The sequence below is a fragment of the Melopsittacus undulatus genome, chromosome 2 (assembly GCF_012275295.1).
Source record: "Melopsittacus undulatus isolate bMelUnd1 chromosome 2, bMelUnd1.mat.Z, whole genome shotgun sequence".
Lineage (NCBI taxonomy): Eukaryota > Metazoa > Chordata > Aves > Psittaciformes > Psittaculidae > Melopsittacus > Melopsittacus undulatus.
This window is the reverse complement of record NC_047528.1, coordinates 23,664,364-23,679,669: the sequence shown is the minus strand read 5'-3', so window position 1 is coordinate 23,679,669 and position 15,306 is coordinate 23,664,364. Positions and strand designations below refer to the sequence as shown.

The following is a 15,306-nucleotide window of genomic DNA, read 5'->3' as shown; positions in this document are numbered from 1 at the left end:
GGCTTTTGAATATCCCCAGTCTTGGAGACTCCAGCAGCTCTCTGGGCAGCATGTGCCAGCACTTGGCCACCATCAGAGTTAAAAGTGTTTCCTGATGTTAAAAGGAGCCTCCTGCATTTCAGTTTGTGCCCATTGCCTCTTTTCTTGATACAAACAAAAGGAAAGGAGCCTGACTGCCTTCTTTGTACCCTCCCTTTGGACATTTTTCCATAATCTCAAATTAGTTTGACTGTTCTGCAATTCCCAGTTTTCCAATTGTCCAAGTTTTAAAGATTGGCATTTGCTTTGACTTTTTCTAGTCTCTTGGAACTTGACTTGTCCTCCAAAATTCTCAAAAAATAGCATCTGATATCTCAGAGATTCTCTCAAGTGTGTCTCTAAATATTCCTCACATCTAGCTAATTTGAAAATGTTATCTGAGGACTCTGTCTGCCCTGTTCTCAGTGCATTTTGTCTTCTAATCCCACTGTTGCTAAAATTATGTTATCTGACTGATTGCAGTTAGTCTTTTTTGATGAAAATTAAACAAAGAAATTAAACAGTTGGTTTCTCATATTCGTCTGTTTTTAATGGATAGTTTGATTTTTTTTTTTTTTGTGCAAGACTCCTTGGTAGTCTAATTAGCTGTGTAAGTGCTTTGTGAATTTGGTTTGTGCTTAACTTGTGACTATAATATTTATCGCAGTGTAGTGTATTTTGTTGCTTTGAAAGAAAAAAACCCTGACTTTTAAAACTTAATACTGCATGGTAAAGTTGTTAGACTAAGTGCATTATAAATATGCCGATTTACTTGAGAAAAAACATCAAAGCAGAAATAAATAGGACATTCAGTTTGAATAGATATTTTCTCCCTTACCACAAATCAGTTACATGTAAAATCTGTAACTTCAGGAGACCTGATTAAAAAGTATTAAAACTTTACTGTTTTGAATGGATGTTTCTCAGTAATAGCTTTAGCTGATGCTTCCCATGTAAAGCCAATGTTCTGGAAATGTTTTTTTTTTTTTTTTCTAACTGTAGAGAGGACTCAAGCTTGTCAGCTTCCAAAAGAGTCATATGAAATGGAAGCAAGCTGAAAACAACTGATACTTTTCAAACTACAAGTGGTAGTACCAAAACCCCAGAATTTGTCGGGACTGTAGAATTGTCGCTTCTCTTAGGCAGGGAATAAAAAAATAAAAAAAAATATGATGGAATGCCTATGTACTTGATGCTCAGAATGATGTTAATATTTACCATATGGATTGGTTAGGAAGCCTGTTTATTCTTAAAGAACAAGAGATGATTTTTAATAGATAATGTTACAAATGTTACCTCTTTGTGCTGAACTAGAAAGCAAGCCATTGATCTTGCTGAACAGAAAAGTTAAGAACTAATGCATATGTACTATCTCTTATTCAACTTCCAATTGCATGAATAACACATTACCAAGAAAAATGCCATCCAAAGTGTGCAAATAAAGAAAGGCACTTCAGTGATGAATTTTTCCTCTTGCTTCACCAGGGGTATTTGAGCATATCTGCTGTTAGAGGATTTGCCCAATAAACAAGCTTTTTGTCACATAAAGAAAAAGAAAGTCATAAGCAAAGTCAGGGAACAGTTCTTTCCTTAATGAAGAATAATGCTGAGGCCATAAATAAAAACAATGCAGTTGTTGCAGTTGTAATAAGTTGTGTCATCTTGACCATTTCCAATTAAAAGTAACTTTCTGGTATTTTGGTCAGTACAGCTAGTGTGGTAAACCTGTGCAAGTAGTAGCAGGGTTCTCAATACAGGGGCAAACTAATGAACATTTATATCAGTATTGGAACAGCTTGGGTTGAGTATATTGAACAAGGATAATTAAAATCCCTGGAGGTGAAGCAGAGTATGTGGCAAGACACCCAAGACACACAAGACATACATGTTAAAGATTACATGTGTGTTAGCAGTGTGTTTTAAGTAATGACAAATAAAATTCCTATTTCAACTTGGTCTTCAAGTTTCTTAAAAAAAATCTGATAATGCAATTTCACTTTCAGAGTTTCATATTTTACACAAGCAAATTCATTCACAGGGGGTCAGTAGGAAATATTTCAGATTCATTTAGACAAGCAGGTTTTGAGGAAGTCTTCCAATTTTGGCTGCCTACAAATGCAGAACTGGAAAAATAATTAGATATTGTACCTCATCAATGAAGCTGCTGCAGTGATGAAAAATGTATTTTAACTCATTATTATCACTGCTGTGAGGTTGAATTTTTAATGATAACAGATTCCTTCTCTGTTGAAAAGTAAAATTTAACATCATAGCATTTAGTATAGTCAAAATATTAACCTGGAAGTTTGTGTGACATGATTCTGACAAAAAGGTTAGCACTTGGAAAAGGCTGGAAGATAAAATCTACTCATACACAATAAGATCATGAAATATCTTACTGTGTGTAAGATTTTTTTTAGTAAGATAAGATTTAAATAAGTAAGATGTCTCAGCAAAAGTCTTTGTTACTGTTTGTATAGAGTAGAAGAGCCCATCCCCACCCGAAGATCCTGCTTCCAATTAGGCTATGTTCACCAGTACTCAAAACCCTATAATTATATCTGGTCATTCACAAGTAAGATTTGTCTTTTCTAACTTACATGCTCCTAAGATAGGTCACAGAAATTAACATGTTCCATTGGCTGTAGAAGGAGCATGGGGTGAATAGTGCACACATATACATCATATTTTTATCTATCTAGTGTTAGATGAGTTCAATCCTCCCAGCAGTGTCTGAAAGTTATTTAGACAGGAGCATGTTTGAAAATAAAGTTGGAAAACCCTGAATCAACATTTTGATTATACATAAAATCTACTAACCATTTTAGAAAAACATTATGGGCAACTTTACTGAATTCAGAAAGAAATAAGGACTTTAAAATTATACATTAAAGCAGGATGAGATATTAGTCATAATACATTTATTCACTTGTACATTCCTTATTACTAGCTTAAAAGTCACTTTTGCAGTAGAACGTGCATCTGGAAGCATTCTTGGCTTGGATGAAACCTGCAAGAGCTATGTTCCTAATAGCTTGCAAGATTATTTTATTGATTTGCAATAAGACATAAATGGTTTTAACTGTTCATGTTTTATTGTATGTGTCTTTGCCTTGTTGGTAAATACTTATCCTAGTTTCAAAACTGTAAATTTTTCCACATGAAAGAAAATCTAACTTTTTCTATATTATATACCCAGCCAAAACATGGTTTTGGCAGGAAAAAAAAAAAAAAAAAGAGGCTATTTAGCTGTTTGCTACTACAAGTATTCAGGACACAGTATTCCTAATCTTTATCATGAGTGGAGGACTGATTAGTGGTAAGAAATCAAATCAGAAGTTAAGATGTCTCAAGCCCCCATGCAGTCACAGTGACAGTGCATAGGATAAAATTTTAGGATTTCTGTATTCTATGCATACATTACTGTCCATCTGGATCAGGAACACACTGAATGGGAAGACATGCAGAACAAAATTGAAGTAGGCACAACCATGACGACAGAAGATTTAAAATTACTTAAACCTCTGTGAAACACCTCATATCCCTTTCATTTCTGAAAACTGTATGACAGTGACCCTTTTGAACATAGTGTAATTGCAAGTCATAGCTGCCACTGATTCATCAATAGGGTTAGGTGAATTGCAGTGTCACTAAATAGGATGGTACCATTTCTCTTTTGCTGAAGAAAATGAAACTTAGTTCTGCAAGCAGAGCATGACTGCTTTTAATTGAAGGCATGAATGCAACTGAAAGGTAAAATCTTATTAGCTGCAGTAGGAATTAGCAACATAGAACAAATTACTCTTAACATTAAAAATTAAAATCAGTATTGCATTTGGGGTAACTATCTACTCTTTGGTTTTGAGGACATTGCTAGTGAAGCTAATGTCTTTAAGCAGTGGTAAAAAGTATCAGCCTAAGGCTTACAGTAAAATGGCTTACCAGCAACCACAGACATCCTCGATCCTCTGTCCTTGCTTATCTGTAGGATACAGCTGTTGTTGAAACCAAGTTAAATGTTCTTGTCTTAGAGAAGCAGATTGGCAGGGATACCAGAAAATAAATGCCTATCCCCTGTACAGGGACCTAAAAAAAAAATGGAGAAAAGCAAAGCAAGCAAAGAGTGATAATTTAGGCAAGAAAGAACTCACGAAGGCCAGTCAACAAGCTGACAAGTAAGACTTTTTGATCTTCTGGTAATTTGGATAACTTTAAACAGTCTTCTCTAAAAACACATTAAATTTATTCATTTTATGACACATTTATTGCAGATTAGTTACTCTCTGCTGTTTTCTTGCCATTGTAAAATCTAATGAACGTAGAAACTAATGAAACATTTTGGAAATGAAACATCACAGAGTTAGAGCCTGGAGGCGTTATGATTCTGCATGTTAGCATTCTATGATTCTGTTCTAATTACTTCATGGTTACATTTTATCCATTTGACAACAGGAAGAATTGAGAACTCGAATGTAAGTATGTTGGGGTTCCTCTTAGTTGTACCAATTCCTACTGCTCATTGACATCATTGTGTAATCTCAGGAATTTCTTGGTCATTATCTTGTCCCTTTTGTTTCTCGGTAATGTCAAGTACTCCGAGCCTTGGAGTATTTCCTCTTTTTCTCCGCCTTAGTGTTGTTAATGTCAATTAAATGCCTCCGACCTCTGCAGTAATATTCCATGCTATAAAGGGACTGCAGTGTTAGTCTTGCTGCCAATAGTCTGTACTTCTCTCTCCTACTTTGTACTTCTGTCTGTATTTATACAAGGGAACATATTGAAAGATTTTTTGGCTGGAAAAACATTCTTATTTATCTGGTATTCTGAGTTTGAAAGCAGTAAAGCCTGTGATCAGACCTTTAAGTTGACATTCTTTTGCTTCACATTACTTTGGGTGTCATCATTTTATTCCTTTAATCTTAGTCAGCCAGTGGTGAGAGGAAGGACTGGGGCTTCATGCTACATTTCTTTCCTTGCTGAACATAATATAGAAATACGTGGTGTTTCTCTTGGCTGAGCGTGTCCACATGAATGAGAAAGGCAGTGTAACCCTCTTCTGTCAGGAATTCAGATCTATTTCTGATGACAGTTTTGGCTTACCAAGGACCAGTTGTATAGTTACCAGAATACTGTTGAAGAGAAGATACATATTTATTCCTTACCAGTATAGATTCTGTGAAGAAAGTATGGTTTTAAAAAACACACATTTTTTTTTTGTTGTGTTTTCCCTCGCTCTTTATGTACATCTAGCTCTCCTACAACAACAAGCAGATTATGGTAGTGTCTTAGAGGAGACAACCAGTGGTTGTGTGGTTACTGAGTGGATCTTTGCCTGCAGTAAAATTTTATTTTCCAAACTAAATGTGACAACAGAATTGCATACATAAACTGTTTATAGGAGCTGAGACCAATTTACAACAAACAGCATGGTTGCATTCTACCCATGACTGGAAATCCATCCTTTTAGACTCCAGCTAGTCATGAAAACATGAGTTGCCTGACCCCAGTGTGCATTGAAGTCTTGCCCACATGGTTCTTCACATGCCACATGCCATGGTTCTTCACATGCCAATGCCTCAGCCAATGTCATTTAAGAATATACTTCCAAACCCATAGGAAACATGGCACTTGACAAAATTTACCGTAGGGTTCACAGTGGTGTTTAAACTACTACCTTTTAAAACTTCGTGATGTGTGAATTATTTTTGAGAGGAAAAAGAAAATTGTGCCAAAGAAGTTCACAACTGAGCTTAAAAGGGTTTGTACTAATAGAAAAATAGGTCAAGTGAAATTATGTGACAAACTAAAGAGAAGAGAGAGTTGGCCTGACAGCAAAGAATGCTAACAGCATCTGGGGCTGTACGAACAGGAGTGGACTCAGTAAAGGCAGGGAAATGCTTAGTCTCCTGTGCTCTACTCAGGACTTGCGAGGCCACGTCTGGAATACTGTGTCCATTTAAAAATCCCCAGTTCAAGGAAGACATCACTAAATAAGAGGCAGTTAGAAGAGGATCATCAGGATGGTGGGGAGCTATAGCACTTGCCCTGTGAGGAGAGCTGGTCTTATTCATCATGGAGGAGATGGCTTCAGAGGGTCCTGCCAGCAGTCCCCAGTGCCAATGGGACAGCATCTCTTCTCCATCAAGATGATGGAGTCATACTCCTTTCTGCCCTTTCTGAAAATAGGAGTGAGATTTTCTGGGTCTTCGGATGTCTATCCCAATCACTGTTATGTTCCAATAATTATTGTAAGTGACTTCGTAATGACATCAGCTAACTCTCTCAGCATCCCTCCTTGCAGGGTGCATCCCATCAGGTCCCATGGACCTACGTATGTCTACTTTGCTAAAGTATTCTGTAATCTCTCCCTCTTCCACCAAGGGTAGATCTTCCTTTCTCCAGGCTTTCCCCCTGCTTCTGTGACCTGGGATTCCTGAAGACCAGACTTGCTTGTGAAAAGCGAGGTGAAGAAGCCATTAAGTACTTGAGCCTTATCCATATTCTGTGTCACCAAGGCCCAGACTCATTCAGCAGTTGGCTGTGCCCTTGACATCTCTCATCAGATTCAATTCCAACTGGGCATTGGGTTTCTTAACTGTATCTCTGCATGCTCAGACTTCCTTCCAGGTTACCTGTCCCTATTTCTACCTTCTTTATACTTCCTTTTAGTATTTTAGTTTTGTCAGGAGCAGCTTGTTCCTCCGTACAGACATCCTGGCATTTTTGTTCATCTTTCCTGATTGTTGAATGAACTCTTTTGAAGCTCGGAGAAGGTGATCCTTGAATGTTAATTGGCTTTCTTGGGTCCCTCTTTCCTCCAGCGCCTTATTCAATGTGACTCTTTTAAGCAGATACCTGAAGGATCTAAAGTCTGCTCTCCTGAAGTTCAGAACTGTAATCTTGTTTTTCATCCTACTCCATCCTCTCATAATCCTGAACTCCATAATTTCATGGTCATGCAGCCAGGGCTGCCATTGGCCTTCACATCTCCAGTGAACTCTTCCTTTTTTGTGAGTGTAAGCAGAGCATTTATCCTCACTGGTTTCTTTATCACTTGGATCAGGAAGTTGTCACTGATGCTCTCCACGATCCTCCTGCACTGTTTGTGCCCTGCTGCGTCGTTCCTTAGATTGGTTGAAGTGTCCCCCAGGTGAACCAGGACTGTGAATGTGAGGCTACTTCAAGTTTTGAGCAGGAAATTGGACTGGAGAACTTTACATGTCTAGCCTGGATTATCCTATGAACCCATGATTATTGTTCATTTCTCAAATTATCATATAAACATATGGTCATCTGTGTTTCTGCTCCAGTGGGATGATTTAATGTTCAGCTAGCTGTAAAAGGTAGCTTTCTCATAGTATAATATGCCACTAGTATAGGGTTACTCAAATAACAGGTCATGGTCTGTATGTAGCCCATCAGAACAATTTTCAGACTACTCTTAACATCACCCTTTCTAAGGAGACTGAGTGAAGAGTGGTCAAATAACCTAGTGGGTGCAGCCAGCTGCCAGTCTCCATCTTTCCCAGAAATGGTTGTACCCCTCCATATCATGTGAGCAGGAGCATTTCTTGCTGGGAGAGGAGGAAGATGGTTGCAAGATACTTTTAGCCTCTGCAGTTCAGGTCACACACACTTTGCTTGCACATGTGTGACAAAACTTCAGATGAAGAATAATAACTTTTTAAAAAATTGTTTTCCTTTCATTTCTGAAAGGGTTGGTTGAAAATTATGTAAGGTTTGTCTTGAATACTGTCCTCGACCACATTGTATCGTTAGGATGGAAAGATAACCTGAAGGTTCCTTTAGGTGACTCTTCTTTCTTTTCATACCACTTTTCACCTTTCCAGTAATGAGAGGAAGTACACATTCAAATACAGAATCTTGTCTCTACCCTCATTCTAAGGCTTATAAGGTATTGAGGGAACTTGGATGAGTATTAATACTTATAATACGGTGAGAGTTAAACTTTAGTGTATAGCATGAATTGCAAGAGAGGGATGCAGATAGTTGTTTTCTTTATATGTTGGAAACAGAAAAACTTTTTACATAGTAAAGTATATTACAAAAAGTAGTTAGTTGTTTTCTTCATGGACTCTTCAGTTTTTCTACTAAGCAAATATTCTAATGATTCTAGCTTGATTGGGTCATTCTACTTGAGTCTTGTTACTTGTTGACCCTTGGAATATTCAGTTCCCTTTCTGATGGATTCTTGTGAATGGGGCATACACTGGGATTACATCCTTGTTTTATAAGATCAAATAAGTTGTCTGCTAGGTGTTTGGACATTTAAAATCTTTGTTTACAATAAGGTAATGAACCTGTTAACATTCCACATATATAGATGGTTTCTGGAGCAGCTGTTTATGCCAACACATCAGTGTAAGGTTCCTGCTGTGGTTACTTAGTAGAATCTAATTGAAAGCTTTCATCTGAGTCCTCCTGTTTTCAGCTGATAATTTCCTCTTGCAACAGAATAAATGTTTTTCTCCGTTTCCACTCATTGTTCAGTATAAAATGAGAGTAGTCATCAATGAATCACATAAAATGTCAACAGAAAGAAGTAAGCTACTATTGGGCATCAGGAAGGTGGGAGATTTTGAGAAGAAAAGCTTCTCTGGGAAGACCAGGGCATTTATCTGGCCCTCTCAGCTGTGCTGGATATTCCCTCTGTAACACATCAGTTCTTGCTTCTATTTCCTTCAAGAATTTGACAAAAGACAAATAGGGCAGCCAAGAGAAATACATTTCATGACATCATTCTCTGGTGGATATGTTTAAGTTATTTAGTTATGCTCAATTTTATTTCTTTGTTCTCTAATCTGTCTAAACTATGTTACAGACTGAACTGATCTGTGAGGACTAAATAATGTGCAGACTCGTACATGGTATTTTCTGACTAGGGAGAAAAAAAATCTTGTTTCACTTAACCTGTGTTGAGGAACCTCAACCATGGGAAGAAAATGGGGAAGAGATCTGATATTGTACTGTATATTTACTGATGTATTTTTAAACAAGTAAGTTATACGGACATCGTCAGGTGAAGACAGAATAAGCATTGCTGCATACTTCTACTTGTATGTTGGCTAAGAAGTGAAAATGTTTTTTTTTTCCCCAACTGTATAATATGTCTGGTGATTAATTCAGTATCCATTATGAGTGCAAGACATCAGCATTTTACACACTAAGTTCTTTCATCCTCAGGCCAAGAACCACTTTGCAGGCGTAATGCAAAAATGCCTACAGAGCTGTGTGGGTGTATATAAACTCTAACCTGAACATCTTGAAGTGTTCTCAAGTGGGAGGGTAATTTTGCCTCTTCGTTGATTTTACTGATGTTTCTTGTGAGCAAGTAGTGCCATTTCCCTCAACCTGTGATGAATCGCGTGTGCTATACAATATGGGCTGTTGCTCACCAGAGGATTAAGCAGGAGCAACAAACCTACTTCACTTTCTTCAAACCTTTTATGGGTGACAGACACATGTGTCATCTTACACAGTCCTAACATTTTGATGTATAAAAGCAGCCTTCCAGTTCATCCAGAGGAGACTGCCTAGGTCGACAGAAGTGCTTACATTGCATTTGGATCATTTGCAGAAAAGAACACTGTGCTGAAATCCTCAACAGCAAATCAATTTTATGTATAGTCTCAGCACTGTTAAATTAAGCTATCCTAAGTACCGGCAGTAACCATGGTATCTAAAAGTCTGTATTACTGCAGCAGTTCTTTGTCTGAGATGTGGTACATACTGTACTTCGATTTTAATGGAACCATTTATACAGATTTTATATTTTTCCATAAAACTCCTCAAGGTGAATGAAAACAAGTGTGGGCTAAAAGTTTGTACTTTTCAGTGCTTTTTCTATTGCAGAATTTTGCTGGCTTTCTTAATTGCTAAATTATGCAGTTTCTTTGTCTTTTAGAATGTCGGGTGGTGAAATCCACTTCCTATACCAAAATAGCTTCGACTTCCCGTAGAAGCACCACCAAGAGCCCGGGCCCATCGCGACGCAGCAAGTCTCCTGCTTCTACTAGCTCAGGTAAAGCTTCCTTAACAGTAATCTTCCTTAACAACAGCAACCAGTCTGTTCCAATACAATTGACAATGCATTTAAAATTCCATGTTTCTGAGGAAAAGCGTTGTATGTATGAAACAGTCCATAGTAAAAATTCACTTGTTTTCTTAGTTGTATCTGAGATGAAGTGTCTTACCAATACAAAATGGTTCTTCACTGTTCTATAAATCATGATCTGGCATTACCATGGCTCAGTTTACTTTATTTTCTGTGCATGAATTTGGTGCCAATGACAAAAAGAAGGTATTTTTGTACTAGAAACTGAATGAGCACAATGCAGAAAGTAGTCCAAGTTACACAGCATAAGTTCTGTGGTTGATTTTGCAATCGTCTATTGTATTTTGTTTCTGAGAGTGTTAAGAGGCAGCAGTGAGGAAAGGATAGGTTGAAGACAACGAGAATATTGAGAAAAGGGAGGGAAGTCAGAGAAAGAATGCAATTACGGATGTGAATGTGAGGTGCAAAGATAGCTGAGGAACAAAGAAGTCAGAGTTGACCTAACAAGTCAGTGGTGCAGGCCGGAGAAGACACAACAAAAAGCTTTAGAAAGGTCAATCTGAAGGGCCTTGATTTGACTACCATTGAAGTTGCTCCCACTGAACAGTGTACAACTAGTTCCTCCCGGCAGCTTTTTCCGAAGCAAAACAAATAAATATGCAAAAAATGCATAAGGTAATTTGCCAGTATTGGTGCCTAAAAGTACAAGTAATGCTACAGTTGAGTAGTCCCTGTCTAGCATTTGCAGCATTGCTTGCGAATCTGGATTTTCCAAGAGGCAAGAGTTAGAGCTATCTGAAAGTCACTTCACTCTTTCTGCCCTGTCTTCTGCCAAGAGGGAAGTGAATGTCATACTGGGACCTGTAACAAGCACCGTAAGGTCTTTATAGGGATGTGATGAGGACAGTGGTGCTTCTAGCTGGTTTCACAGAGCTGGGGGCATGGGCCACCTGGAACCATATTTTTTACAGGAAGACTAAGTTGAGATAAAAAACTTCCTTATTCACAGAAGGAGGAAAGTGGGAGAGACAATGAGAGATGAAGGTGTAGATGTAGGTAGCAGGGCTGGGGGACAACATGCCACCTACACATCTTAAGAACAGCTGAAATAGAGAAACCTGAAAAGAGGTAATGGTAAAAAGTATCAAGTGCTTGGAACAAGGTCACAGTAGCTCTTTCTTAAGCATATATTAAGTATCTTTCTTTGTAGATAGGTGGAACAGAGTTTAACTTTAGCAAGGGAGGCCCTTTTTAGTGTGTGAATGTAAGGGGCTCTCTCTGGTCTTTTTCTGATGAATAGTCATTTGGGAGTACAGGTAATGGACACTGAATGCTGTGTGTTCACTTCTATGTGGAATAACTATCCTGCTATGCATAAAAAAAGTTTCTGCCATGGGACTAGCAACGTTTTTGCCATGTTGACTAGGTGATGCCTTTGTTGGGTTTGGTCCTGAGAGAATTAGTACTGGTTTTACTTCAAAATGCAAGGGAAGGATAGGTAAGTAAATCTTCATTTCCTGCAGGTCAATTTTATGGCAGGTCTGAGCAGAATACCATTACATGTTCAATCACTGCAAAAGATTAGGGAATTATTTTACATAGTTTTTTTTAAAAGTAATGTTTTCATTATGCCATAATAATAATATATCATTAAATTTATAGCAAGAAAAGAAACAGTGTAGTGGAGATACTAAAAATGCAGACCATTTTGGATGGTTCTGTGCTGATGACAAATTTACCCATCTTAAAAATATCCTTTGTAAAAACAATAAAATTACAGGAAACAGACACATACTAGTCTGTCAAAAGATGTCCATGACCTTGCCTATTTGACATAATCATTTGGACACTGTAATTAAACTTTTCTTAAAGACATCGGGCAAAGCCCTACAGGAATGTATAGGAATCTAACAGAACAGTCTGTCAACTGGTAGGAGCATGGGTGAGGAGTCTGACCACCCTGTCTGTAAAGAATTGCTTCCTATGTCCAGTCTTAACCCTAATAATAATATAGTGTTATTGTGATGTAGTGATATTGTGGTATAGTGATGCTAACATGTCATCACTATATTTTACTTTGTTTTAGTTATTAAACTGTTATTAAATTACTGTTAGGGATTTTTCTTTCATTAGGGATAAACATAAAAAATACTAAAGAAAAACAATAGATTCTTTGCTCAGATTAAAGATCATACACAATCCAAAATGAAAAGGTGTATCATTTTGTGAAGAGTTGTATCATAAAAGAAAGTTGAGAAAAGCAGGGGTAAAGGGCAGGAAGAAAGCATTATTGTGTACCCCTGAGAAAAAGCAAAGCAACTTTTATGTAGAAGAGCATGTTGCTAATTAGAAAAAAAAAAATTCCTCGTTTGATTCTTGCTGTATTTTGAAAAGGCTATGCATTCTTGCTATGCAAAAGGATCAGATGGCTGCCTCAGTCATTAATTCATGTCCATATCAAGATGATGCACATGGATAACTACATGGACCAAAAAAGAAAAATTGCATAGCTAAAGGCTGTGTTCAAAAAAAGTAAAATCTCAAATTTGGATATTAAAACATTATTTTTCTTCTCATCAGGCACAGGATAGCTGATTGGGTTTCATTATTTTTAGAGTTAGTGAAGGTACAGTCATAGGGTCATTTCCCCATTGTTAGGGAAGCAGATGTGGAAGTGAGCCTGCGACATGTAGACAGTCTGCTTTGATTTAAGCACTTAAATACCATCCTCAAGAACTATTTCCTTTCTTTGACATAGAATTTCAAGTGGTAAGTGGATTAAACCAAGCTTTGGGTTGAACTGAATGTTTATAAATACAATTAAGTCTACGAGTCCTTTGTTCTGAGCAAACAACTGTATGGGGTAATGAATTTTCCAAAATTCATCCCAATAGCTTTTGAAGTCGCGTACAAAAATTAAAGGGGTTATTTTGTGGGATTGCTCAGTTTATTGATTTTCTTTACTGTCTTTGTCTCATTTTCACATCTCCAAATTTGGAGCAGTACCATTTTATCAAAACTGATGCCTTGAGGACAAATTTAGTAATGTTAACAAATGATTTTTAGAGAAAATTCTTCTTGAAGGCCTGAGTGTCCCCTCTGCTGGAAAAGCCTTCAAGCCCTGCTGGCAAAGAGCTCTTAGTGACATTTCCAAAGGTTTTAGATAACTTTCACCCTTTGGAGACGCCTTTCTCTCTCCATTGCCTGTAAAGGCAGCATCCTCATCAAGCTTGAAAGCTCTATACAGAACCTGCCATGAAAACACTGTCCAACTTTGCAGGTACATGGCCATGGGAGTAATAACATGGGAACAACAGGATAAAAATACTATCCGACAGGCTCTGTGGACAGCCACAGTAGCATGTGGGAAAGAGTAGAGCTATGCGTGAAAAGCAGGCTGCAGGTTTGGAGAGAAAGACCCTTAGCAATACCAGAGCCTACATTAGTGCTCCATGCCATGTAGATTCAAATCTGTGCTCTGGTCAACTGAGGGCAAGGTAATATGTCAGTCTGTAAGGGAATGGGAGACACACTCTTTCAAGCCTTTCTTGAGCTATACAACCTATAGCAAGCAAAAAAAGCTGCACAGAAGCGTAGAAGTTAGGGTTCAAAAGGACCTTAAGATCATTTAGTTCCACCCCACCTCACATTAGACCATGTCATCCAAGGCTCTGTCCAACCTGGCTTTACACCATTTCTTGATATATTTAAGAAGAATGTGTGCCTTTCCATAGGTGGTAGTGTTCACTTTTCTTTCTTTCCTTTATGCTTTTTTCATTTTGTTGTGTTGTTTTGTTGTTTTTTTTTGTTTGGTGTTTTTTGTTTGGTTGGTCTTTTTTTATGGGGGGGGGGGGGGTTGGGGGGGTGGTGCTTTGTTTTGTTTGTTTTGGTTTTTTGTTTCTGAACATAGCATATGCTTCCTGTGCTTAGATTTTCCTCATAGCCTCTCTGGCTCCTAAGAGCAGATGCATCCTATTTCTGTATAAAAACACAGAATGCTTTTTTTTTTTAAAGAGTACATGCAAGCTAGGAAGATCTGTGGTAAGGGCTGACTTCTCCATTACGTGTTTTGTTCATTTTTTTATTTACATCTGACAGTGTTCCAAAACAGTACCACAAGACAGCAACCTCGCTGCAGGAGGATTTCTTTCTGTTTTTTCAAAAATGCATTTGAGGCATCTCCTTCAAAATGCTTTCAGTCTAAATAGAGAAGAGAAGCAGAAAGATAGTTATGACCTCCCAGGTGGGCAGAGGGCTGAAATCTGGTTCCAGGTTGAACAGATAATCCTGCCTCTATTTAATTTTCCTCATGTCTTCTTAAAGCCTGTAAAGCAGTTTGATTTTTTTTGTTTGTTTGTTTAGTTTGGGTTTGTTTTTGTTCTTGGCATCAAGTACTATTTAGGAAAGGACATCAAAACAGAGATGTTGAATTTCAGTGAGACTAGGGTCAGCTTGTTGCTGGTGACTGAAAATTACGAATGTCTGACAGCTATTCAGTAGCTGTCAGCTTCTGCCCAGCTACCAATTAACACCATTGGTGGCAACCCCAGTGCAGGTGAAGAGACAACAGGTTTGAAGAAAGCAGTGCGTACTTTTTCATGATCATTAGTTTTAAGAACAGCATGAGACTTTTGGAATTATTGTACCATTGGTCCATTAAATTAAGGAAAGATATTGCATTTGGATGAACTCTTTTTAAGCTTCTGAAACGCCAACCCCAATTTTCAGGATTTGCTCACAAAAAATAACTATTTTCTTCTTTTTTTTTATTTTTCTTTTCAGTTTGAGCACCTCCTGTTATATTTTTTTCCTTCTCACTTTTCCTCCCCTCTGAGCTATTTCCTGTTCCCCTCAAACTGTCACCCAAAATATTTTTGATGCTTGAAATGTTATTTGTAACAGCAACTCGTTTGGTGTGGAGTTATTTAGGATTTTCAGTTATTTAGTTCAGCAAGCATCTATTTCAAGAGTAACAGAGTTGATACTTACCGGTTCTGAATGGCAAAGGGAATGTATGTGAAGAATGGATAAAGTAGGTGGTATTACGAAGGGCTGTGTGGTTGGAGTTTTTTTAACTGTGAAGCTGCAGGTCAAACTAAAGCCTGATCAAGACTGTTATGTTCCCTAAATAAAAAAGGGGTTTTGGGTATGGAAACTGGATCTTACTGGAAGCTTCTCTAGAGCAGATGCCTGTGCTATTCTCAGGTAGCTAG

At 37.8% G+C, this 15,306-nt stretch overlaps 1 protein-coding gene across 1 annotated transcript in view; it reads left to right on the top strand.

The window, feature by feature from the left end:
• Nucleotides 1-15,306, top strand: part of DCLK1 (doublecortin like kinase 1) — a 246,013-nt gene that overhangs the window by 163,006 nt on the left and 67,701 nt on the right. Inside the window, exon 5 of the mRNA XM_034060074.1 lies at nt 9,944-10,060. Within this exon, the coding sequence (XP_033915965.1) occupies nt 9,944-10,060 (117 nt within the window). The remainder of the gene's footprint in view (nt 1-9,943; nt 10,061-15,306) is intronic.